The sequence below is a fragment of the Nerophis lumbriciformis genome, linkage group LG13, assembly GCF_033978685.3.
Source record: "Nerophis lumbriciformis linkage group LG13, RoL_Nlum_v2.1, whole genome shotgun sequence".
NCBI lineage: Eukaryota > Metazoa > Chordata > Actinopteri > Syngnathiformes > Syngnathidae > Nerophis > Nerophis lumbriciformis.
Genome location: NC_084560.2, coordinates 12718886 through 12744799, shown reverse-complemented (window position 1 = coordinate 12744799; position 25914 = coordinate 12718886). Strand labels below are relative to the sequence as shown.

General features: G+C 41.6%; 1 protein-coding gene across 3 annotated transcripts in view; it reads left to right on the top strand.

Annotated features, from left to right (window-relative positions):
• Positions 1–25914, top strand: part of stk39 (serine threonine kinase 39) — a 74191-nt gene that overhangs the window by 3639 nt on the left and 44638 nt on the right. Inside the window, exons 1-10 of one of the 3 annotated variants that reach the window (XM_061971677.2) lie at positions 4222–4611; positions 6813–6925; positions 7061–7169; positions 9950–10082; positions 11999–12054; positions 13352–13461; positions 13597–13698; positions 13998–14131; positions 15464–15512; positions 20402–20467. In XM_061971677.2, coding sequence (XP_061827661.1) covers positions 4518–4611; positions 6813–6925; positions 7061–7169; positions 9950–10082; positions 11999–12054; positions 13352–13461; positions 13597–13698; positions 13998–14131; positions 15464–15512; positions 20402–20467 — 966 coding nt within the window. In that variant the 5' untranslated portion in view covers positions 4222–4517. Of the gene's footprint in view, positions 1–4221; positions 4612–4647; positions 4771–6812; positions 6926–7060; positions 7170–9949; positions 10083–11998; positions 12055–13351; positions 13462–13596; positions 13699–13997; positions 14132–15463; positions 15513–20401; positions 20468–25914 lie in introns of those variants that run through there. The other 2 variants (XM_061971680.1, XM_061971678.1) reach the window with 2 other exon arrangements.

Below are 25914 nucleotides of genomic sequence, written 5' to 3'. Positions count from 1 at the left end.
TTTGGGAACTGAGGAGACACATTCTTTAAGCTTCTCAGGTGGAATTCTTTCCCATTCTTGTTTGATGTACAGCTTAAGTTGTTCAACAGTCCGGGGGTCTCTGTTGTGGTATTTTAGGCTTCATAATGCGCCACACATTTTCAATGGTAGACAGGTCTGGACTACAGGCAGGCCAGTCTAGTACCCGCACTCTTTTACTATGACGCCACATTGATGTAACACGTGGCTTGGCATTGTCTTGCTGAAATAAGCAGGGGCGTCCATGGTAAAGTTGCTTGGATGGCAACATATGTTAATCCAAAACCTGTATGTACCTTTCAGCATTAATGGCGCCTTCACAGATGTGTAAGTTACCAATGTCTTGGGCACTAATACACCCCCATACCATCACAGATGCTGGCTTTTCAACTTTGCGCCTAGAACAATCCGGATGGTTCTTTTCCTCTTTGGTCCGGAGGACACGACGTCCACAGTTTCTAAAACAATTTGAAATGTGGACTTGTCAGACCACAGAACACTTTTCCACTTTGTATCAGTCCATCTTAGATGAGCTCAGGCCCAGCGAAGCCGACGGCGTTTCTGGGTGTTGTTAATAAACGGTTTTCGTCTCGCATAGGAGAGTTTTAACTTGCACTTACAGATGTAGCGACCAACTGTAGTTACTCACAGTGGGTTTCTGAAGTGTTCCTGAGCCCATGTGGTGATATCCTTTACACACTGATGTCGCTTGTTGATGCAGTACAGCCTGAGGGATCAAAGGTCACGGGCTTAGCTCCTTACGTGCAGTGATTTCTACAGATTCTCTGAACCCTTTGATGATATTACGGACCGTAGATGGTGAAATCCCTAAATTCCTTGCAATGGCTGGTTGAGAAAGGTTTTTCTTAAACTGTTCAACAATTTGCTCACGCATTTGTTGACAAAGTGGTGACCCTCACCCCATCCTTGTTTGTGAATGACTGAGCATTTCATGGAATCTACTTTTATACCCAATCATGGCACCCACCTGTTCCCAATTTTCCTGTTCACCTGTGGGATGTTCCAAATAAGTGTTTGATGAGCATTCCTCAACTTTATTAGTATTTATTGCCACCTTTCCCAACTTCTTTGTCACGTGTTGCTGACATCAAATTCTAAAGTTAATGATCATTTGCAAAACAAAAAAAAAAGTTTATCAGTTTGAACATCAAATATGTTGTCTTTGTAGCATATTCAACTGAATATGGGTTGACAATGATTTGCAAATCATTGTATTCCGTTTATCTTTACATCTAACACAATTTCCCAACTCATATGGAAACGGGGTTTGTAAGAACAGAGACTAAGACGTTTGGCCTATATTTCATAAAACAAAGTGGTTGAAGTGTGTTAGTTTGAAGGCAAAATTGGAATAAATTGTCGAGGGTAATATATTTCATATTTTCTTTTCCTATTAAAAATGTTAATACTTGAACAAGTCAAGAAACTATCAGAAATCGCAGATAATAGGGATTATGATTGGGTAAACTTGCTTCTCCCTACAACTTTTCCGACAAGTTGAGAAGCTGTTAGGAATTTAAATTTGGTAAGCATGTTCGAAATGTCCTCGTCCATTTCCATTACCGCCATGAGGACAAATAATAAAGCATATGCTTGTGTTATTTAAAGATAAAATGTTAATTTTACAGGTTTACCTCATGACACAAAATATAGGAAAAAAAACGTACTAAAACCAAAATAAAGAGGTGCACGGCAAAAAGTGTACTTAAAGAAAAAGCAAAGCCAGCAACACTCGCATCCTGCTAATAATTGTAATATAAACTGTGCAGGCGCTACAGAACACAGACTGCTTTCGACAATGTCACTGTGCCTACAAAACAAAATATAGAGGTGCACGGCAAAAAGTGTACTTAAAGAAAAAACAAGGCCATCAACACTTGTGTCCTTCTATAATTTTACATAACGTAACGCGACATGACGTGACCTATAGGTCAAGCCCGGGGCCTCATCCTCATCCTCATCCAAGTGTCACGCCTTCTCTCTCACTGCTGGCTTGGGAACACCTGTAGATGGTGAAATCCCTAAATTCCTTGCAATGGCTGGTTGAGAAAGGTTTTTCTTAAACTGTTCAACAATTTGCTCACGCATTTGTTGACAAAGTGGTGACCCTCACCCCATCCTTGTTTGTGAATGACTGAGCATTTCATGGAATCTACTTTTATACCCAATCATGGCACCCACCTGTTCCCAATTTTCCTGTTCACCTGTGGGATGTTCCAAATAAGTGGAGCCAGCGACTCCTTTTTAATTGGCCCCTGGTACATTGTCGTCATAAAAAACAGCAGACATTGAACAAAGAGGTGACTTTAAAAAAAGCAAAAATGTTTACATTAATAACACATCTCTATCTTTACGTGTGTATGCAACTTTTTGAGCCTAATTACAAATAAGAATGTCTACATGAAGAATAATAATAACTAGATTCTGGTTCCTACTTTATATATCCATCCATCCATCCATCCATCCATCCATCTTCTTCCGCTTATCCGAGGTCGGGTCGCGGGGGCAGCAGCCTAAGCAGGGAAGCCCAGACTTCCCTCTCCCCAGCCACTTCGTCCAGCTCCTCCCGGGGGATCCCGAGGCGTTCCCAGGCCAGCCGAGAGACATAGTCTTCCCAACGTGTCCTGGGTCTTCCCCGTGGCCTCCTACCGGTCGGACGTGCCCGAAACACCTCCCAAGTGAGGCGTTCGGGTGGCATCCTGACCAGATGCCCGAACCACCTCATCTGGCTCCTCTCGATGTGGAGGAGCAGCGGCTTTACTTTGAGCTCCCCCCGGATGACAGAGCTTCTCACCCTATCTCTAAGGGAGAGCCCCGCCACCCGGCGGAGGAAACTCATTTCGGCCGCTTGTACCCGTGATCTTGTCCTTTCGGTCATGACCCAAAGCTCATGACCATAGGTGAGGATGGGAACGTAGATCGACCGGTAAATCGAGAGCTTTGCCTTCCGGCTCAGCTCCTTCTTCACCACAACGGATCGATACAGCGTCCGCATTACTGAAGACGCCGCACCGATCCGCCTGTCGATCTCACGATCCACTCTTCCCTCACTCGTGAACAAGACTCCGAGGTACTTGAACTCCTCCACTTGGGGCAAGATCTCCTCCCCACTTTATATATCAATATATATCAATACAGTCTGCAGGGATACAGTCCGTAAGCACACATGATTGCTAACAGTACTAACCTTTAACAGTTAATTTTACTCATTTTCATTAATTACTAGTTTCTATGTAACTGTTTTTATATTGTTTTACTTTCTTTTTTATTCAAGAAAATGTTTTTAATTTATTTATCTTATTTTTTTATTATTATTTTTTTTTTAAAGGACCTTATCTTCACCATACCTGGTTGTCCAAATTAGGCATAATAATGTGTTAATTCCACGACTGTATATATTGGTATCGGTTGATTTCGGTATCGGTTGATATCGGTATCGGTAATTAAGGGTTTGGTCAATATCGGATATCGGCAAAAAGCCATTATCGGACATCCCTAATAACAACACATCTCTGTCTTTGGATATGTATGTAACTTTGTGTCTCCATGGAATATCCAAGTGGCCCTGGCAACTTAAACATCTGACAAAGAACCAAACAAAACTCCCTATTCCTCCACCATAGAAAGGAGCCAAAGAAGTGATCTGGCAACATAGTAAGGAGCCTAAGCAGTGATCTGGCAACATAGAAATGAGCCTAAGCAGTGATCTGGCAACATAGTAAGGAGCCTAAGAAGTGATCTGGCAACATAGAAAGGAGCCTAAGCAGTGATCTGGCAACATAGAAAGTAGCCTAAGCAGTGATCTGGCAACATAGAAGGAGCCTAAGCAGGGATCTGGCAACATAGAAAGGAGCCTAAGAAGTGATCTGGCAACATAGAAAGGAGCCTAAGAAGTGATCTGGCAACATAGCAAGGAGCCTAAGAAGTGATCTGGCAACATAGGAAGGAGCCTAAGCAGTGATCTGGCAACATAGTAAGGAGTCTAAGCAGTAATCTGGCAACATAGTAAGGAGTCTAAGCAGTGATCTGGCAACATAGAAAGGAGCCTAAGCAGTGATCTGGCAACATACAAAGGAGCCTAAGAAGTGATCTGGCAACATAGTAAGGAGACTAAGAAGTGATCTGGCAACATAGTAAGGAGCCTAAGAAGTGATCTGGCAACATAGTAAGGAGACTAAGAAGTGATCTGGCAACATAGTAAGGAGACTAAGCAGTGATCTGGCAACATAGAAAGGAGCCTAAGAAGTGATCTGGCAACATAACAAGGCGCTGCGTGTGCACGTGCTGCGCGCCTGACTGCTCCTTTGATTTCCGGGTCGCTCTCCTCGCAAGCGGCAGTTGCTGAGCTGCGGTGCCGGCTGACACTCGGGCGGAGGAGGGGAGGTCGGAGCGGACTCAGGCCGAGGAGGGGAGGTCGGAGCGGACTCTCCGTGTGTGTCAGCATCATCATCATCATCACCACTATCATCATCATCATCATGGCGGACCAAGGCGAAGCTCCTGCCGCCATCCAGTCGCCGACCAGCAGCTGGCCAATTAGCAGGGAGTCGTACGAGCTCCAGGAAGTCATCGGTTAGTACACGGAGGCGATGGACATATTGTTCTCCTACTATTTGCTTATTCCTGACCGGCCCACCGGCTTTTTCCTCCACTGCGGATGTGAAGTCATGTACGAGCTACGGCTCGCATCACACGTGTGACTCGCAGCCGGCGGATTCTACTGGAAATCCGGTCTGTACTTGAACGTGTCACGTTGCCTTCAGGGCCTCGCGTAGTACTGTATTTGAGTCATGTACTTGAACGTGTCACGTTGCCTTCAGGGCCTCGCTTAGTACTGTATTTGAGTCATTTGCCGTGCGGCGGCATCGCAGTTGAATGGCAGAAATAAGCTCTTACACGAACTCGAAATGAAAAATATTTACTTCTGCTTTTAACAACATGGCAGAAGAATAGAATGGACTTCATTTATGACGGCACAATTTTACAGACGGACACAAGTATAGAAGCCTGATTGTGCATGTTTGTTAGATTTGGATATGCAAACTAATATAAATATTATAATAATATTGGGTCGATACAAAACATACTCGACGTTCATGTTTGTTAGATTTGGATATAAAAAAATAATATAAACATTACAATAATATTGGGTCGATACAAAACATACTGGACGTGCATGATTGTCACATTCGGATATACAAAATAATATTAATATTACGATAATATTGGGTCGATACAAAACGTACTGGAAATGATTCTGGTGTATTTGTTTTGACTATGTAAGACTATCATATTTACACTTAAACAATTCAACATGTCCAAAAAATGTGTAAAAACAAGCAGGGATTATTGAATCATACTCTTTATTCAATATGTATGTTTGTTAGACTTAGAAGTACAAGTAATAGGAATATTTCTGATGGTTTCCAATCTATTATTTGTAAACATGTCTGCAAATAAAGTAAACATACTGTTGTACATGTCCAAACTCTCATGAGATCCAATGTGGAAATTAGTAATTTGGTTACTTTATATTTAATTACACAAAAGTCAAAATAGTAGAGCCATCTCTACATAACACAAGTGTTGAAACATTATTTGTGTGATAATGTCGTTCAAAACAGAGCATTGTATTTATTATTAGGCAAAGAGGTTTGTATTGGAACTAGGGATGTCCGATAATGGCTTTTTGCCGATATCTGAAATTCCGATATTGTCCAACTCTTTAATTACCGATACCGATATCAACCGATACCGATATATACAGTCGTGGAATTAACACATTATTATGCCTAATTTGGACAACCAGGTATGGTGACGATAAGGTACTTTAAAAAAAATAAGATAAGATAAATAAATTAAAAACATTTTCTTGATTAAAAAAGAAAGTAAAACAATATAAAAACAGTTACATAGAAACTAGTAATTAATGAAAATTAGTAAAATGAACTGTTAAAGGTTAGTACTATTAGTGGACCAGCAGCACGCACAATCGTGTGCTTACGGACTGTATCCCTTGCAGACTGTATTGATATATATTGATATATAATGTAGGAACCAGAATATTAATAACAGAAAGAAACAACCCCTTTTGTGGGAGGGAGTTTTTTTGGGTTGGTGCACTAATTGTAAGTGTATCTTGTGTTTTTTATGTTGATTTAATAAAAAACAAACAAACAAAAAAAAACGATACGATAATAAAAAAAACGATACCGATAATTTCCGATATTACATTTTAACGCATTTATCGGCCGATAATATCGGCAGGCCGATATTATCGGACATCTCTAATTGGAACATATGATATTTGAGTCATCAATCACACCTTTTGGTTTCATACAATGATAATGTTGCAGTTCAACAACAGTGAACAGAAGTTCCCTACATATTCTTGGCATTTGCCGTCACAGATGAGCCGACACATCTTATCGTTAGAGATAAGGAACACAGAAACACAGCTGTCCTCTGCGACGCCCACAGCCACAACCTCTGTTCTCACAATCAATATACGTGTGATCTCATGTCTTCTAAACTTCTGCTTATCTGACACTCGCAGTTGACAAGTCATGTGTCAAAATTGTCTCTCTCCACCAACAATGTCACCACCTCAGACACTGCCTAAAACAACCACAAAAGGTGCATAGCATGTCGCAGTGTTTGTTTCAAGCGTGCAGGGACAAAACAAGCGAGAAACAGTAGGAGTCGGGTGAATACGAAGAAGCAGAAATGTCACCTTTCTTCTCCAGACATGTAAATATGCTGTGTGGTTCCAGGCAGTGGGGCCACAGCCGTGGTGCAAGCAGCGCTCTGTACCCCCAGACAGGAGCGGGTCGCCATCAAGAGGATCAACCTGGAGAAATGCCAGACCAGCATGGATGAGTTACTGGTGGGTGCAATAAATAAGGGTTACATTTTTCACACTTTTCAAATGTCCTTCTGATTCATCCTTGTTGTTCAGGTGGAAAGCTTGTATGTTGTTAGTACTAATATGTACATGATGTATCTTCTTCATTCCCAACAGAAAGAAATTCAATCAATGAGCCAATGCAACCATCCCAATGTTGTTACATATTACACTTCTTTTGTTGTCAAGGATGAACTGTGGTTAGTCATGAAGCTCTTGAGCGGAGGTAAGCTTCACTTGCAGAACATGTTGCTCTTACATGTTGCTATTATCTCAATTAGGGTTGTACGGTGTACCGGTACTAGTATAGGACCGCAATACTAATGAATCATATTCAGTACTATACCGCCTCTGAAAAGTACCGGTCCTCGCGCCCCCTTTTTTTTAACGGGCATGACGGCGCGTCATCGTCCCGTCGGGACATTGCTGGTTTTACAGGCTGAGGAGCATGTTAGGCAGAGCACACACACAAAGTACTTACAAGCAGACACAGTGTGTAGACAGAAAAGGGAGAATGGACGCATTTTGGTGTAAAAAGTAAAGATAAAGGTGAAGTTATAACACTGAAACACCCTCAGGAAGAGGTGTTTGAAGACATGGCTAGCTAGCTAGCTAGCGGCTAACGTCCATCCTCAGTGTTTTAGCAACTTCTAAATCACTAATCCTGGTCTCTATAGCGACAAAGTAAGTTTCTTACAAGTATCATTATCACTGGACACTGTTAGGAGAATACCATAGCTCACCGGCATCACAAATAAACAAATGCCATGGGTGGATCTACACCTGACATCCACTGTAATGATACCAAGTACAGGAGCGTATCTAGTCGATACTACTATGATTACATCAATATTTTTTTAACATCACAAAATCGTTTTTCATTTAAAAAAAATGTTATGTTTATAAAGTCAGTAAATACGTCCCTGGACACATGAGGACTTTGAATATGACCAATGTATGATCCTGTAACTACTTGGTATCGGATCGATACCCAAATGTGTGGTATCATCCAAAACTAATGTAAAGTATCAAAGAAGAGAAGAATAAGTGATTATTACATTTTAACAGAAGTGTAGATAGAACATGTTAAAAGAGAAAGTAAGCACATATTAACAGTAAATGAACAAGTAGATTAATAATCAATTTTTACAGTTTGTCCCTCATAATGTGTACAAAATAATAGGTAGATAAATTACACAATATGCATAAGTCAGCAGACTAATTAGGAGTCCTTGTTTGTTTACTTACTACTAAAAGACAAGTTGTCTAGTATGTTAAATTTTTTATTTAAGGACTATATTACAATAATAAACATGTTTCATGTGCCCTAAGATTTTTTGTTACAATAAAGCCAATAATTACATTTTTTGTGGTCCCCTTTATTTAGAAAAGTATTGAAATACATTTTGGTACGGGTACCAAAATATTGGCATTGGGACAACCCTAATCTCAATACTGATCTTGTTTGCATGTCACTTTGATATACATGTGAACAGATGTATCAAATGTGATTTATGTTTATGCCTTCTTCATGCATCCTGCTGGATTTATAGTTCCAAGTATAAGACACAAGTTAATGCACTGTGTGGTTGGAGTGGTGTAGCATTTGTGTTGCATCAGACAAGGGCTGGGCAATTATATGATCGCAAATCATTTCAGTTTAATCACGGTGATCAGCTGTTACCATAACTGACTTGATCAAACATGGCGGAAATGTTATACCGCAGTAGTAAACAGTAGGGAAGCAATGGTGCTCGGTATATGTGACAATCCACCTTTATTGACCATTGTCCTGTACGTGTCTGTTTGTGTAAATGTGTCACCATCCCTGGCCACCTCACGACGTAAATAATGTTCAGTCAGCGTTGTGCCTCTTCCCCCTTACACAGCTGGAAATTCAGCCCGAAAGAACAAAATAAAGAACTATGACTAGCATAGAAGTTGAAGCACAACATTTAAAAGGAGCAGCAACTTTAAATGACTGTTTGATCTCACGTGCAGTTATCCTGCCCTCAATGCCTTCTTGCAGGCAGGTGCAGAATGTCTTTGTCCAATGGTTCCGACTGGGAGATTAAACACACCTGCTATTCAATCAGGAAAAAAATACATTTCAAAAATATATTTTGAATCAGACTTTTTGTTTGGTGTTTGCTGTGATTCAACCCATCAGATATAACATGTACTAAAAACTGCAGACACTTTGTTCAAATCATTTTTGAGTTTGTGGATAAAAACATTTTTCCCCTGATATAATCATTAAACATGTTTTATGTGTTGGTACACATCATTTTACTGTACCAACATTTTTTACTGCACTTTAATTTATTTTTATTAAATAAAATATACATTATTTGAGTTTTAAAAAACATCTAAAATCCGGGTCATTGCTTGCTCTTTACCAAAGTAGTGGTGGAAAGCACTGTTGTAATCAAGGAATACAAATAATATACCATTTAAAAGTGTTTAGTAAATGTTCACTTGAAAAAAGTCTTGTAGTATACACTACACCACTTGTTTACTGCAGGATGAAGTTTGGGATGTCAAGCAAAATAACAAAATAACTTTGAGAGAATAAAAAGTTATCTTTACCCCCCAAAACTGAGGTAGGTACCGTATCGTAGGTCACCTCTAGTAAGACAATCTTAGATATGAACAAAAAGACAGTTAACTTGTCAGCTGTTAGTATACATTACCTTGATCAAAAATTGTTAAAATGTCTGTTACGAGATACAGCAATATAAACACTAGGGATGCAACGTTACTCGGTACAATCCTGCACGGGACAATCCGACTTTAGTAAAAAAATTTAAAAATAAAATTGTCATATTAATTGAGATTGAACGATATGGAATAAAATTGTGATCATTTATTTTAGTAACGACCTGTTGTGACCACATTATTGTAAAAATATGATGCAGTATATTTCTACACCACTGCAAACCACAATGTTAAACACACATTTCTTAAATCCGTACATTCAGAATAATAGTGTTTTTTTTCTTTTAGGCTCCATGCTGGATGTTATCAAGCACACAAGCAAAGAGGACGACAGAAATCTGGATGAGCCGATCATTGCGACCATACTAAAAGAAGTCCTCGAGGGCCTGGACTACCTGCACAGAAATGGACAGATTCACCGGTAACCCATTTGACCCCTTTTTTTTTTTTTGGTTGTGAATGACTTAACTTACAATGATGAACTACAGCAGCACGCAGGATTGGTTCTGTGATGGAGCTCTAACTCAAGTCACTTGTATCTCGAATTAAAATCAATTTCATCACCCCAAAACACCACTATTTGAACATGTAGCATGCTTTTAAAAAAAAAAACTAAAAACTTTTAGATAAGAATTATTGTATGAAAAACAGTACAATAGAATGTAATACTACAGCAGGTTTATGAAGTAATGTAATAATATTCTGAGGGCATTCAATAGATCAAAACTGTACTGTTCGGTTTGTCTTAGAAGATCTGGTCTAAGAAGATCTAGGCTATGTTCACACTGCAGGGTCGGGCTGTATCTGTTTTTTTTAGTACAAAATTGACGTCATGACGTTGCACGCATTAGAATGTTTACAGACGTAAACATGGCTTCAACTCTAGTCGATCTCAGTACCGCCACATTTCTGGCAATTTCAAAGATTTTGTTCAATCAAAGTCAACATTTAGTGAACGGAGTTATTACGCGTAGAAGATTTAGAAGGATGAGGACAAGTATTTTGGCTTTTGCAGTTTTACGGTATATTTTGCTTGGATGTCTGCTTGAAGAGCGTGTCTGAGACAGGCGTGGTGAAACTTTCACGTTAGTTCCTAAATCTTATATTAATTGTTTTCATTTCCGTTTTCTATTTATTTTGTAACCATCTCTTTTGGCGTATAATTATGACACTTAGCGCTTTTTGATGACGTTCTGCTCAGATGAATGCGACCTGAGCGCAGGTGCGTTCACACTGAGGACACATAGCATATACACTATATCACATTTATATCCACAAACCAAAGAGGCCTGGGTCTGATACGAAAAATTTGGAATTGCACTGTTCACACTGACATAAAACAAATCTGATACAGATTGCATATGGGCAAAAATATCGTAATTGGCCAGCAGTGGGAACAAGGCCTTATTTAGTCTTAGAATGGTCTGGTCAGTCTCGTCAGACCCACATCTGACCAGTCTAAGTATGAGCATGAAGCCTACTTGGAGGGGAGGCCAATAGTCCAGTTGTGATCGATTGAATACAATAGACCTAATGTAATAATAATGTACAGCATTTAGATTGGACTTGGTACTTGGTATTTCCTTCCAGCTGCTTCTCTGTCAAACACATCATCAGCAGCTTTTTCACATTTTCATGGATAAATGTCGCTGTTTGGATGTTATTTTAACTTCCTTGGTTGGCGTTCAACTCCCCCTTCTTCAGTATAGTGCAGACTAGCTCGAATTGCTTCGCCAGCTTGATGACACACCCGGCCATTTTTCAATAATTAGTTTCTTTAATTCAATGAATACCATAATGTTTTCTTCTCAGCATTATAAGCTAATGCTAGCGAGTAAGACCAGATGTTGTGGGGTTCACTGTGGCATTTGCTACTGCAACTAAAGCTTTCTAACTCAAATTTTTGCTTGCAACATAAAGCAAACCAATTAGCAAATAGACAGCTTTTATGTCAAAAAACACTTTATTTGTGGCACTCTTAAGTCGAAGTACCACTGTACAGCCTTTTAAAGGTATTATTATCCTAATGTTACAGAAATATGCCCGTGTATAATGTTCATGATACCATGGCTCCCTCACTTGAACAAGGATAGTCATTGGCTTATATCTAAAGTAAATACGCCTAAAAAAATGTATGTAGCTTAGTCCATTGATCTGTGTTTGTGCAGCTGTGACGTAAACTTCCCGAATATTAAGGTCACCAGGAACTAGGCTTGACCTTTTAACGGCCCCCTGGGCAATTCAGTTAACAGCGAGCTGTAGACCTGGTTTCCACGGATGGAAGAATCAATACGGTCCTCACGTGGTTTCACAGTTTGACTGTTTTGTTGGTTGCAGGGACGTGAAAGCTGGGAATATTTTACTGGGAGAAGATGGGTCAGTTCAGATTGCAGGTGTGTTGAAAATATACTTCTGTTATAATTAAGGCTTAATTACATGCCTTAAACACTTTAGTAGTTTTGTTCAACAGAATGTTAAGATATTGTTATTTTATCTTGGAATGCTTTTTGATATGTCAGGAATCAAAACTGTGGTTTATGAATGCTATCAGAAAAAGCTGCTTTCTAACCAGTTTCTTAAAACCTGTAGTAGATCAATTAAATGTAAAGATATATAGATTCATTTGCAGGATGTTGAATTATTTTGATTATACAAAAGGCAAAAGCAGTGAAGTTGTCACGTTGTGTAAATGGTTAATAAACATTCACTACAATGATTTGCAAATCCTTTTCAACTTATATTCAATTGAATAGACTGCAAAGACAAGATATTTCATGTTCACACTGAGAAACTTCTTTTTTTTTGCAAATAATCATGAACTTAGAATTTAATGGCAGCAACACATTGCAAAAAAGCCATTTTTACCAGTGTTCACCACTGTGTTACATGGCCTTTCCTTTTAACAACACTCAGTAAAGGTTTGGGAACTGAGGAGACACATTTTTGAAGTGGAATTATTTCCCATTCTTGCTTGATGTGCAGCTTAAGTTGTTCAACAGTCTCCTTTCTGATATTTTAGCCTTCATATTGCACCACACATTTTCAATGTCTGGACTACAGGCAGGCCAGTCTAGTACCCGCACTCTTTTACTATGAAGCCACGCTGTTGTAACACCTGGTTTGGCATTGTCTTGCTGAAATAAGCAGGGGCGTCCATGAAAAAGATGATTAAGTGCAGTGATTTGTCCAGATTCTCTGAACCTTTTGATGATATTACGGAGCGTAGATGGTGAAATGCCTAAATTCCTTGCAATAGCTTGTTGAGAAATGTTCTTAAATGCATTTGTTGACAAAGTGGTGACCCTCGACCTATCCTTGTTTGTGAATGACTGAGCATTTCATGGAAGCTGCTTTTATACCCAATCATGGCACCCACCTGTTCCCAATTAGCCTGTTCACCTGTGGGATGTTCCAAATAAGTCTTTGATGACCATTCCTCAACTTTATCACTCTTTTGCCACTTGTGCCAGCTTTTTTGAAACATGTTGCAGGCATCAAATTCCAAATGAGCTAATATTTGCAAAAAATAACCAATTTTCTCAGTGTGAACATGAAATATCTTGTCTTTGCAGTCTATTCAATTGAATATAAGTTGAAAAGGATTTGCAAAACATTGTATTCTCTTTTTATTTACCATTTACACAACGTGACAACTTCACTGCTTTTGGGTTTGTATTAATTTCTTTACAGATTTTGGTGTAAGCTCATTCCTAGCCACAGGGGGCGATATGACAAGAAACAAAGTTCGAAAGACCTTTGTGGGTACGCCATGCTGGATGGCACCAGAAGTGATGGAACAGGTGAACTTAAAAAAAAAAATGTCTGTGACAAAGTTTGATTTTCTCAATCTTGCACAAACTAAACATTATTTTGGCTAAGTGAAAGGGAAATTTGCAATATGTCTCTCATCTTTTCCACATTTCTTTTACCCCCAGGTTCGAGGTTATGATTTTAAAGCGGACATTTGGAGTTTTGGAATAACAGCCATAGAACTAGCAACAGGGTCTGCGCCTTATCATCGCTACCCACCCATGAAGGTTAGTGGAATTCTTTCTGTCTGTGTGAAATTTCATGGATGGAAATAATTATGTGATGAAATGGCAATCTGCCTTTGCTAACCAGGAACAAAAACTAATCTTGAGGAACTACCTCTGTTTGCGTCATAGTTCCAGTAAAATAAAATAAAAATTCTGCAATGACTTTAAAAATAAATAAATAAATAAATAAATATATATATATATATATATATATATATATATATATATATATATATATATATATATATATATATATATATATCTTTTACATATGAAAACATGTTGTCCCTTGTCTCTAGGTCTTAATGTTGACACTACAGAATGATCCACCCACTCTGGAGACTGGTGTCGAGGACAAGGAAATGCTAAAAAAGTACGGCAAATCATTTAGGAAGCTAATAACTCTGTGCCTTCAGAAGGAACCTGCCAAAAGGTTAGTTTTACTTTCAGTTTGTTTGATAATAATGTTTGATTTAAAAAATGCCCTGGTTAAAGGGGAACTGCGCTTATTTTAGAAAATGGCCTATTGCAAGCAAGTGACCAAAGTCACGTCTTGGTGAAGATTTATGATAGTTAATTTTTAGCTCTATTTTTTTAATGCCTGGCTGGCGATGGACTGACACACCCTCCACCATCCACCTCTAGCTCGCATCCACATGATAGGCACCCCTGGCTTATTGTTTACAATCCCTATGATGAACAAGTAGACAAAAGTTTCATTTTATTTTATTTATTTTTTTGTTGCAGTCTAACATTTAAAAATCGGCCCTTTCTAGGTGGGTTGCAATGCAGCTAATGGGAGCAATCAATTCTACCTCTAAATCATTTAAAAAATGCATTAAAAAAACGCCAACAATACTCCATTTATGTTCCGTAAGCTGATAACCAAGCTGTAGCGACATTGTTATTGTAAGAGCGAACACGCAGGAACTCTTTTTTCCAGCGGAGTAACACATCGGTATGCTTTGGTATTAACCGTAAAAGCTAGCTATGGCAAGAGATAAGCTGGCTTTTACGTCAGCAGTCAAATCGCGTTTGAGTTTGTAATGGACAACACAATGAGATAGGACAGCAGTCTGTCCTGAGTGAAAAACATAAACAATCATATTACAGTATCTGTAAAGTATTAGCCCATATTTCATATTCTGTTTGTACACAGCTATGCACTGTAGTTGTAATAACACGTATGACGTGCTGCATGTATCATAATCAATATTAAAGTGACTCACTCAATGGACAGTTGTGCGTTTGGTCCAGCTGACTCGGGACGTAATTTTGGCTAAGTACTCCATTTATGTCAAAATAGCATGTCTCCAAGTTCCACATTGACAGAATCAAAGTCACGCCGACCTTACTCTCTGGGCTTCTGCCTGCTCCAACGTCACCTTCTCTTTGTGCTCGCTTCCAGAAGCAATAGTTCATCTTCCGTATATTCAGCTTAAAAAAGATAAGGTTGTGAATCCTCATTTGTCCAAAAATAGTCCTCTTCATTGTCTGTTACCAAGTCTGCCATGATTAGAAAACACTTGTGTTTGTGTCCAGAAGTAGGAACCCACATTTGTTACCGGAAGTCGCAAGTCTGCTGCTATGGAAACAGAAATAAATGCACTGGGGAAATCAGCCCCGGTAATGCTTAAAATGACCACAATATAGTAAATATTGTACATATTGTTATGAACGTGTCTGTTTCTAAAAAAAGTGCAGTTCCCTTTTAAGGTCCACTTTATTGTGAATTATTTTCTAAACATTGTCTTCTTCTTTTCAGGCCCACAGCTGCAGAGCTCTTGAAAAGTAAATTATTTCAAAAGGCAAAGGTATTTATTTCTTCTACTCAAAACATATTTACGGTTCCTCTTTGTTGAATCTTTTATGGTATGCTTCCGACTATGTAGAACATCCATGCCAGAGGTGTCAAACTCCTTTTCATTGAAGGCCAAATTGCAGTTATGGCTGCCCTAAGAAATAACCATCAATATATACAGTACAGGCCAAACGTTAGGACACATCTTCTCCTCATTCAATGTGTTTTCTTTATTTTCATGACTATTTACATTGTAGATTGTCACATCAAAACTATGAATGAACACGTGGAGTTATGTACTTAACAAAAAAAGGTGAAATAACTGAAAACATGTTTTATATTCTAGTTTCTTCAAAATAGCCACCCTTTGCTCTGATTACTGCTATGCACAATTTTGGCATTCTCTCGAACTTCAAGAGGAAGCCGCCTGAAAGGGTTTTCACTTCACAGGTGTCATAGTCTCCTCTCTGAGCTGCCACCTTACCGTGGTAGAGGAGTTTGCGTGTCCCAATGATCCTAGGAGCTATGTTGTCCGGGGGTTTCTATGCCCCCTGGTAGGGTCTCCCAAGGCAAACTGGTCCTAGGTGAGGGATCAGACAAAGAGCAGCTCGAAGACCTCTATGAAGAACACTAACAAAGGACCCAGATTTCCCTCGCCCGGACGCGGGTCACCGGGGCCCCCCTCTGGAGCCAGGCCCGGAGGTGGGGCACGATGGCGAGCGCCTGGTGGTCGGGCCTGTCCCCATGGGGCCCGGCCGGGCACAGCCCGAAGAGGCAACGTGGGTCCCCCCTCCAATGGGCTCACCACCCATAGCAGGGGCCATAGAGGTCGGGTGCAGTGTGAGCTGGGCGGCAGCCGAGGGCAGGGCACTTGGCGGTCCGATCCTCGGCTACATAAGCTGGCTCTTGGGACGTGGAACGTCACCTCGCTGGGGGGGAAGGAGCCTGAGCTAGTGCGTGAGGTGGAGAAGTTCCGGCTAGATATAGTCGGACTCACTTCGACGCACAGCAAGGGCTCTGGAACCACTTCTCTTGAGAGGGGCTGGACTCTCTTCCACTCTGGCGTTGCCGGCAGTGAGAGGCGACGGGCTGGGGTGGCAATTCTTGTTGCCCCTCGGCTCAAAGCCTGCACGTTGGAGTTCAACCCGGTGGACGAGAGGGTAGCTTCCCTCCGCCTTCGGGTGGGGGGACGGGTCCTGACTGTTGTTTGCGTTTACGCGCCAAACGGCAGCTCAGAGTACCCACCCTTTTTGGATTCACTCGAGGGAGTACTGGACAGTGCTCCCCCGGGTGATTCCCTCGTTTTACTGGGGGACTTCAACGCTCATGTTGGCAGCGACAGTGAAACCTGGAGAGGTGTGATTGGGAAGAATGGCCGCCCGGATCTGAACCCGAGTGGTGTTCTGTTATTGGACTTTTGTGCTCGTCACAGATTGTCGATAACAAACACCATGTTCAAACATAAGGGTGTCCATATGTGCACTTGGCACCAGGACACCCTAGGCCGCAGTTCCATGATCGACTTTGTAGTTGTGTCATCGGATTTGCGGTCTCATGTTTTGGACACTCGGGTGAAGAGAGGGGCGGAGCTTTCAACCGATCACCACCTGGTGGTGAGTTGGCTGCGATGGTGGGGGAGGATGCCGGACAGACCTGGCAGGCCCAAACGCATTGTGAGGGTTTGCTGGGAACGCCTGGCAGAGTCTCCTGTCAGAGAGAGTTTCAATTCCCACCTCCGGAAGAACTTTGAAAATGTCACGAGAGAGGCGCTGGACATTGAGTCCGAGTGGACGATGTTCCGTGCCTCTGTTGTCGAGGCGGCCGATTGGAGCTGTGGCCGCAAGGTGGTTGGTGCCTGTCGTGGCGGTAATCCTAGAACCCGTTGGTGGACGCCGGCGGTGAGGGATGCCGTCAGGCTGAAGAAGGAGTCCTATCGGGTTCTTTTGGCTCATGGGACTCCTGAGGCAGCAGACAGGTACCGACAGGCCAAGCGGTGTGCGGCTTCAGTGGTCGCGGAGGCAAAAACTCGGACATGGGAGGAGTTCGGGGAGGCCATAGAAAAAGACTTCCGGACGGCTTCGAAGCAATTCTGGACCACCATCCGCCGCCTCAGGAAGGGGAAGCAGTGCAGTGTCAACACCGTGTATGGTGGGGATGGTGCTCTGCTGACCTCGACTGCGGATGTTGTGGATCGGTGGAGAGAATACTTCAAAGACCTCCTCAATCCTACCAGCACGTCTTCCTATGAGGAAGCAGGGCCTGTGGAATCTGTGGTGGGCTCTCCTATTTCTGGGGCTGAGGTTGCCGAGGTAGTTAAAAAGCTCCTCGGTGGCAAGGCCCCGGGGGTGGATGAGATCTGCCCGGAGTTCCTTAAGGCTCTGGATGTTGTGGAGCTGTCTTGGTTGACAAGACTCTGCAACATCGCGTGGACATCGGGGGCGGTACCTCTGGATTGGCAGACCGGGGTGGTGGTTCCTCTCTTTAAGAAGGGGAACCGGAGGATGTGTTCCAACTATCGTGGGATCACACTCCTCAGCCTTCCCGGTAAGGTCTATTCAGGTGTACTGGAGAGGAGGCTACGCCGGATAGTCGAACCTCGGATTCAGGAGGAACAGTGTGGTTTTCGTCCTGGTCGTGGAACTGTGGACCAGCTCTATACTCTCGGCAGGGTCCTTGAGGGTGCATGGGAGTTTGCCCAACCAGTCTACATGTGCTTTGTGGACTTGGAGAAGGCATTCGACCGTGTACCCCGGGAAGTCCTGTGGGGAGTGCTCAGAGAGTATGATGGGTTCTACATGTAAAGCGACTTTGGGTACTTAGAAAAGCGCTATATAAATCCCAGTTATTATTATTATTATTATTATGGGGTAACGGACTGTCTTATTGTGGCAGTTCGCTCCCTGTATAATCAGTGTCAGAGCTTGGTCCGCTTTGCCGGCAGTAAGTCGGACACGTTTCCAGTGAGGGTTGGACTCCGCCAAGGCTGCCCTTTGTCACCGATTCTGTTCATAACCTTTATGGACAGAATTTCTAGGCGCAGTCAGGGCGTTGAGGGTATCTGGTTTGGTGGCTGCAGGATTAGGTCTCTGCTATTTGCAGATGATGTGGTCCTGATGGCTTCCTCCGGCCAAGATCTTCAGCTCTCACTGGATCGGTTCGCAGCCGAGTGTGAAGCGACTGGGATGGGAATCAGCACCTCCAAGTCCGAGTCCATGGTTCTCTCCCGGAAAAGGGTGGAGTGCCATCTCCGGGTTGGGGTGGAGATCTTGCCCCAAGTGGAGGAGTTCAAGTACCTCGGAGTCTTGTTCACGAGTGGGGGAAGAGTGGATCGTGAGATCGACAGGCGGATCGGTGCGGCGTCTTCAGTAATGCGGACGCTGTATCGATCCGTTGTGGTGAAGAAGGAGCTGAGCCGGAAGGCAAAGCTCTCGATTTACCGGTCGATCTACGTTCCCATCCTCACCTATGGTCATGAGCTTTGGGTCATGACCGAAAGGACAAGATCACGGGTACAAGCAGCCGAAATGAGTTTCCTCCGCCGAGTGGCGGGGCTCTCCCTTAGAGATAGGGTGAGAAGCTCTGTCATTCGGGGGGAGCTCAAAGTAAAGCCGCTGCTCCTCCACATCGAGAGGAGCCAGATGAGGTGGTTCGGGCATCTGGTCAGGATGCCACCCGAACGCCTCCCTAGGAAGGTGTTTCGGGCACGTCCGACCGGTAGGAGGCCACGGGGAAGACCCAGGACACGCTGGGAAGACTATCTCTCCCGGCTGGCCTGGGAACGCCTCGGGATCCCCCGGGAGGAGCTGGATGAAGTGGCTGGGGAGAGGGAAGTCTGGGCATCCCTGCTTAAGCTGCTGCCCCCGCGACCCGACCTCGGATAAGCGGAAGAAGATGGATGGATGGATGGAGGTGTCATAGTTTTGATGCCTTCAGTGACAATCTACAATGTAAATAGTCATGAAAATAAAGAAAACACATTGAAATGAGAAGGTGTGTCCAAACGTTTGGCCTGTACTGTATATGTATAAATGTTTAATTGCCTCATAATGTTACACACTTGCATTTGATTACTATGGATAACTTGCTTTCAATGCTTTGAAGTCATAAGTGGATATTTTTCATAACCAAAACAGTGCTCAGAAATATCCTGTTACATGATCAGGTACTGCAATTTAAAAAATATGCAGTTGCATGTAGTATTTTTTTCTGTCAAAATTAAAAGAACAAGAACATTTAGTAAGAGAGAATTAAGTGGTTTATTGACGCACACTATTCCCAGGCTTAAGCGGGCCACTTAAAATGATGTGGCAGACCAGATTTGGGTCCTGAGCCTTGAGTTTGTTACCTGTGATCTATGCTAATTAATAATTAGTTGTTTACATTGTGCTATAGACTTCACTCCATTATCCTCTAACTCAGTGGTCCCCAACCTTTTTGTAACTGCGGACCGGTCAACGCTTGAAAATTTGTCCCATGGACCGGTGGGGGGTGGGGGAAAGTGGTGGTATGTTTTTTTTTTTTTTTTTTTTTTTTTTTTTTTTTTGTCATAAAAAAATACAATCATGTGTGCTTACGGACTGTATCCCTGCAGACTGTATTGATATGATGCACTAATTGTAAGTGTATCGTGTGTTTTTTATGTTGATTTAATAAAATAAAAAAAAGTATATATATATTATTTTTTTTATTTTTTATTTCTTGTGCGGCCCAGTACCAATCGATCCACGGACCGGTACCGGGCCGCAGCCCGGTGGTTGGGGACCACTGCTCTAACTCATACAGTATTTTCCTGTATTTACGCCTAACAACATATATTCTTATTCAATCTTTGCATACATTTTTTGTGTCATTAATTTAGTAACTAACACTACAATAATCAATGATACATTTCTCATCACACAGAACAGAGAATATTTGGTGGAAAAGCTTTTGTGCCGTGCACCAAAAATCTCCCAGAGAGCAAAGAAGGTATGTTGACACTCGCACTTCCCTGTAAAACAACTGTGTTATTGACTAAACACAACACATAAAGTGTAAGTAACTGGGATTGAGTGGAGTCCCTCCATCACAATGTTGCATTTACAGTCAACATGAGTGATTCATTCTGGCTTTCTGCAACACCTGAGACACTTTGCAGCCAAACTGTTTTGTCGATAGAGTGAAAATACGGGCTTCTGTCGCAAAAGAGTCACGTGGGGTAAATGTACTGATACCTTTTTGGCCCCGCTGTATCCCTGTACGTACATAATAAATTAAAACACTTAGCTACAACAATCAAGCCTCTGCTTGCCTGATTGCTCACTTCTTTGACCATCACTGCTTGCTGGGATAATGAGCAGTTTTTTTTTTAGGAATCGTGTCACTTAATTATTGGCAAGGCAATTTGTGTGAGGCAGAGTGGATGAGTGCAAGGATGGAAATTCACTGACACGATCAGGAGTAAATGGAGGGCGTGGTGGATAGCACGGTTGCTACGGTGGGTGACGTGCGTATTACCCACACACCAGGGTGTCAATAAAGGGGAAGCAACCACAGATACTACTGCATAACAAAAACGTTGGTAGTGGGGTAAACACAGGAAAGCGTCTTCTGTTTTGCATATGGATTTTTGTTGTGTCACAATTAATTTCCTACATACATAAGTTTAGCAATTTATCAATGCTGTGAGTCTCTTTGTCTGTCTGTCTGTCTGTGTGTGTGTGTGTGTGTGTGTGTGTGTGTGTGTGTGTGTGTGTGTGTGTGTGTGTGTGTGTGTGTGTGTGTGTGTGTGTGTGTGTGTGTGTGTGTGTGTGTGTGTGTGTGTGTGTGTGTGTGTGTGTGTGTGTGTGTGTGTGTGTATGTATATGGAGATAATATGTATGTATGTATGTGCTGTTTGTGTGCACATGTATGTACGTATATACATACATATACTTGTATGTATGTATTAATGTATATGTTTGTGTGTGTGTATATATGTATATGTATGTATGTATGTGTATATATTTATATGTATGTATGTGTATATATTTATATATGTATGTATGTATGTGTATATATTTATATGTATGTATGTACAAACCCTGTTTCCATATGAGTTGGGAAATTGTGTTCGATGTAAATATAAACGGAATACAATGATTTGCAAATCATTTTCAACCCATATTGAGTTGAATTTGCTACAAAGACAACATATTTGATGTTCAAACTGAAAGGTGGCAATAAATACTGATAAAGTTGAGGAATGCTCATCAAACTCTTATTTGGAACATCCCACAGGTGAACAGGCAAATTGGGACCAAGTGGGGGCCATGATTGGGTATAAAAGTAGATTCCATGAAATGCTCAGTCATTCACAAACAAGGATGGGGCGAGGGTCACCACTTTGTCAACAAATGTGTGAGCAAATTGTTGAACAGTTTAAGAAAAACCTTTCTCAACCAGCTATTGCAAGGAATTTAGGGATTTCACCATCGACGGTCCGTAATATCATCAAAGGATTCAGAGAATCTGGAGAAATCACTGCACGTAAGCAGCTACCGTAAGTCCGTGACCTTCGATCCCTCAGGCTGTACTGCATCAACAAGTGACATCAGTGTGTAAAGGATATCACCACATGGGCCCAGGAACACTTCAGAAACCCACTGTCTATATATTTATATATATATATGTATTAGGGGTGTGAGGGAAAATCAATTCGAATTGCGATTCTCACGTTGTGCGATTCACAATCGATTCTCATTTTTAAAAAATCGATTTTTATTTATTTATTTTGTAATTTTTAGTTTAATTTTTTAATTTTTTTTATTAGGGACGGCGTGGCGAAGTTGGTAGAGTGGCCGTGCCAGCAATCGGAGTGTTGCTGGTTACTGGGGTTCAATCCCCACCTTCTACCATCCCAGTCACGTCCGTTGTGTCCTTGGGCAAGACACTTCACCCCTTGCTCCTGATGGCTGCTGGTTAGCGCCTTGCATGGCAGCTCCCGCCATCAGTGTGTGAATGTGTGTGTGAATGGGTGAATTTGGTAATACTGTCAAAGCGCTTTGAATACCTTGAAGGTAGAATGATAAATGGGTTGTACTTGTATAGAAAAGCGCTATACAAGTATAACCCATTTATTTATTTATTAATCAATCCAACAAAACAATACACAGCAATACCATAAGAATGCAATCCAATTCCAAAACCAAACCCGACCCAGCAACACTCAGAACTGCAATAAACAGAGCAATTGAGAGGAGACACAAACACGACGCAGAACAAAATCAAAACTATTGAAACAAAATTGAATATTATCAACAACAGTATCCATATTAGTTACAATTTCAACATAGCAGTGATTAAAAATCCCTCATTCACATTATCATTAGACATTTATAAAAAAAAAAAAATTAACAATAGTGTCACAGTGGCTTACACTTGCATCGCATCTCATAAGCTTGACAACACACTGTGTCCAATATTTTCACAAAGATAAAATAAGTCATATTTTTGGTTCATTTAATAGTTAAAACAAATTTACATTATTGCAATCAGTTGATAAAACATTGTCCTTTACAATTATAAAAGATTTTTACAAAAATCTACTACTCTGCTTGCATGTCAGCAGACTGGGGTAGATCCTGCTGAAATCCTATGTATTGAATGAATAGAGAATCGTTTAGAATCAACAATTGAGAATTGTGTTGAATTGGAAAAAAAAATCGATTTTGAATCGAATCGTGACCCCAAGAATCGATATTGAATCGAATCATGGGACACCCAAAGATTCACAGCCCTAATATGTATGTATGTGTATATATATATATATATATATATATATATATATATATATATATATATATATATATACACAAACCCCGTTTCCATTTAAAGTTAAAGTACCAATGATTGTCACACACACACTAGGTGTGGCGAAATTATTCTCTGCATTTGACCCATCACCCTTGATCACCCCCTGGGAGGTGAGGGGAGCAGTGGGCAGCAGCGGTGGCTGCGCCCGGGAATCATTTTGGTGATTTAACCCCCAATTCCAACCCTTGATGCTGAGTGCCAAGCAGGGAGGTAATGGGTCCCATTTTTATAGTCTTTGGTATGACTCGGCCGGGATTTGAACTCCCAACCTACCGATCTCAGGACGGACACTCTAACCACTAGGCCACTGAGTTGGGAAAATGTGTTAGATATAAATATAAACGGAATACAATGATTTGCAAATCCTTTTCAACCCATATTCAATTGAATACACTACAAAGACAAGATATTTGATGTTCAAACTCATAAACTTTTTTTTTTTTTTGCAAATAATAATTAACTTAGAATTTCATGGCTGCAACACGTGCCAAAGTAGTTGGGAAAGGGCATGTTCACTACTGTGTTACATGGCCTTTCCTTTTGACAACACTCAGTAAACGTTTGGGAACTGAGGAGACAGAATTCTTTCCCATTCTTGCTTGATGTACAGCTTAAGTTGTTCAACAGTCCGGGGGTCTCCGTTGTGGTATTTTAGGCTTCATAATGCGCCACACATTTTCAATGGGAGACAGGTCTGGACTACAGGCAGGCCAGTCTAGTACCCGCACTCTTTTACTATGAAGCCACGTTGATGTAACACGTGGCTTGGCATTGTCTTGCTGAAATAAGCAGGGGCGTCCATGGTAACGTTGCTTGGATGGCAACATATGTTGCTCCAAAACCTGTATGTACCTTTCAGCATTAATGGCGCCTTCACAGATGTGTAAGTTACCCATGTCTTGGGCATTAATACACCCCCATACCATCACAGATGCTGGCTTTTACACTTTGCGCCTATAACAATCCGGATGGTTCTTTTCCTCTTTGGTCCGGAGGACACGACGTCCACAGTTTCCAAAAACAATTTGAAATGTGGACTCGTCAGACCAAGGCAGCACGGTGGAAGAGGGGTTAGTGCATCTGCCTCACAATACGAAGGTCCTGAGTAGTCTTGGGTTCAATCCCGGGCTCGGGATCTTTCTGTGTGGAGTTTGCATGTCCTCCCCGTGACTGCGTGGGTTCCCTCCGGGTACTCCGGCTTCCTCCCACCTCCAAAGACATGCACCTGGGGATAGGTTGATTGGCAACCCTAAATTGGCCCTAGTGTGTGAATGTGAGTGTGAATGTTGTCTGTCTATCTGTGTTGGCCCTGCGATGAGGTGGCGACTTGTCCAGGGTGTACCCCGCCTTCCGCCCGATTGTAGCTGAGATAGGCTCCAGCGCCCCCCGTGACCCCAAAGGGAATACGCGGTAGAAAATGGATGGATGGATGGACTCGTCAGACCACAGAACACTTTTCCACTTTGTATGAGTCCATCTTAGACGTTTCTGGGTGTTGTTGATAAACGGTTTTCTCCTTGCATAGGAGAGTTTTAACTTGCACTTACAGATGTAGCGACCAACTGTAGTTACTGACAGTGGGTTTTTGAAGTGTTCCTGAGCTCATGTGGTGATATCCTTTACACACTGATGTCGCTTGTTAATGCAGTACAGCCTGAGGAATCGAAGGTCACGGGCTTAGCTGCTTACGTGCAGGGATTTCTCCAGATTCTCTGAACCCTTTGATGATTTTACGGACCGTAGATGGTGAAATCCCTAAATTCCTTGCAATAGCTGGTTGAGAAAGGTTTTTCTCAAACTGTTCAACAATTTGCTCACGCATTTGTTGACAAAGTGGTGACCCTCGCCCCATCCTTGTTTGTGAATGACTGAGCATTTCATGGAATCTACTTTTATACCCAATCATGGCACCCACCTCTTCCCAATTTGCCTGTTCACCTGTGGGATGTTCCAAATAAGTGTTTGATGAGCATTCCTCAACTTTATCAGTATTTATTGCCACCTTACCCAACTTCTTTGTCACGTGTTGCTGGCATCAAATTCTAAAGTTAATGATTATTTGCAAAAAAAATGTTTATCAGTTTGAACATCAAATATGTTGTCTTTGTAGCATATTCAACTGAATATGGGTTGAAAAGGATTTGCAAATCATTGTATTCCGTTTATATTTACATCTAACACAATTTCCCAACTCATATGGAAACGGGGTTTGTAGTAGATAAAATGCAAATGGCTGGAGCGTAAATAATGCGTCAGACAGTGTCCTTGTCATTTTGTGCTGATGAAACGTCCACTCAGCAAATATATCCCAAAGCTTGCAGGTGCTGCTACCAAATCAGTGTCATGTGAGGCTGATGTGACCTCTGTCACAACTGCAGTGTCCCTCAACCCCCAAACTATTGTTTTCATTCAAATGATAATTATTTATAGTTATTTACACAACCACCTTAAATGTCATTGCCTGCACTGACTGCACAATATATATATATATATTTTTTTACTGTTTTTCACCCTAGTGGTGTTTTTCTGTTCTTTTCTGTTTTGGTTTTGTATCGTCATAGTGAACCCATACAGTGCTACTG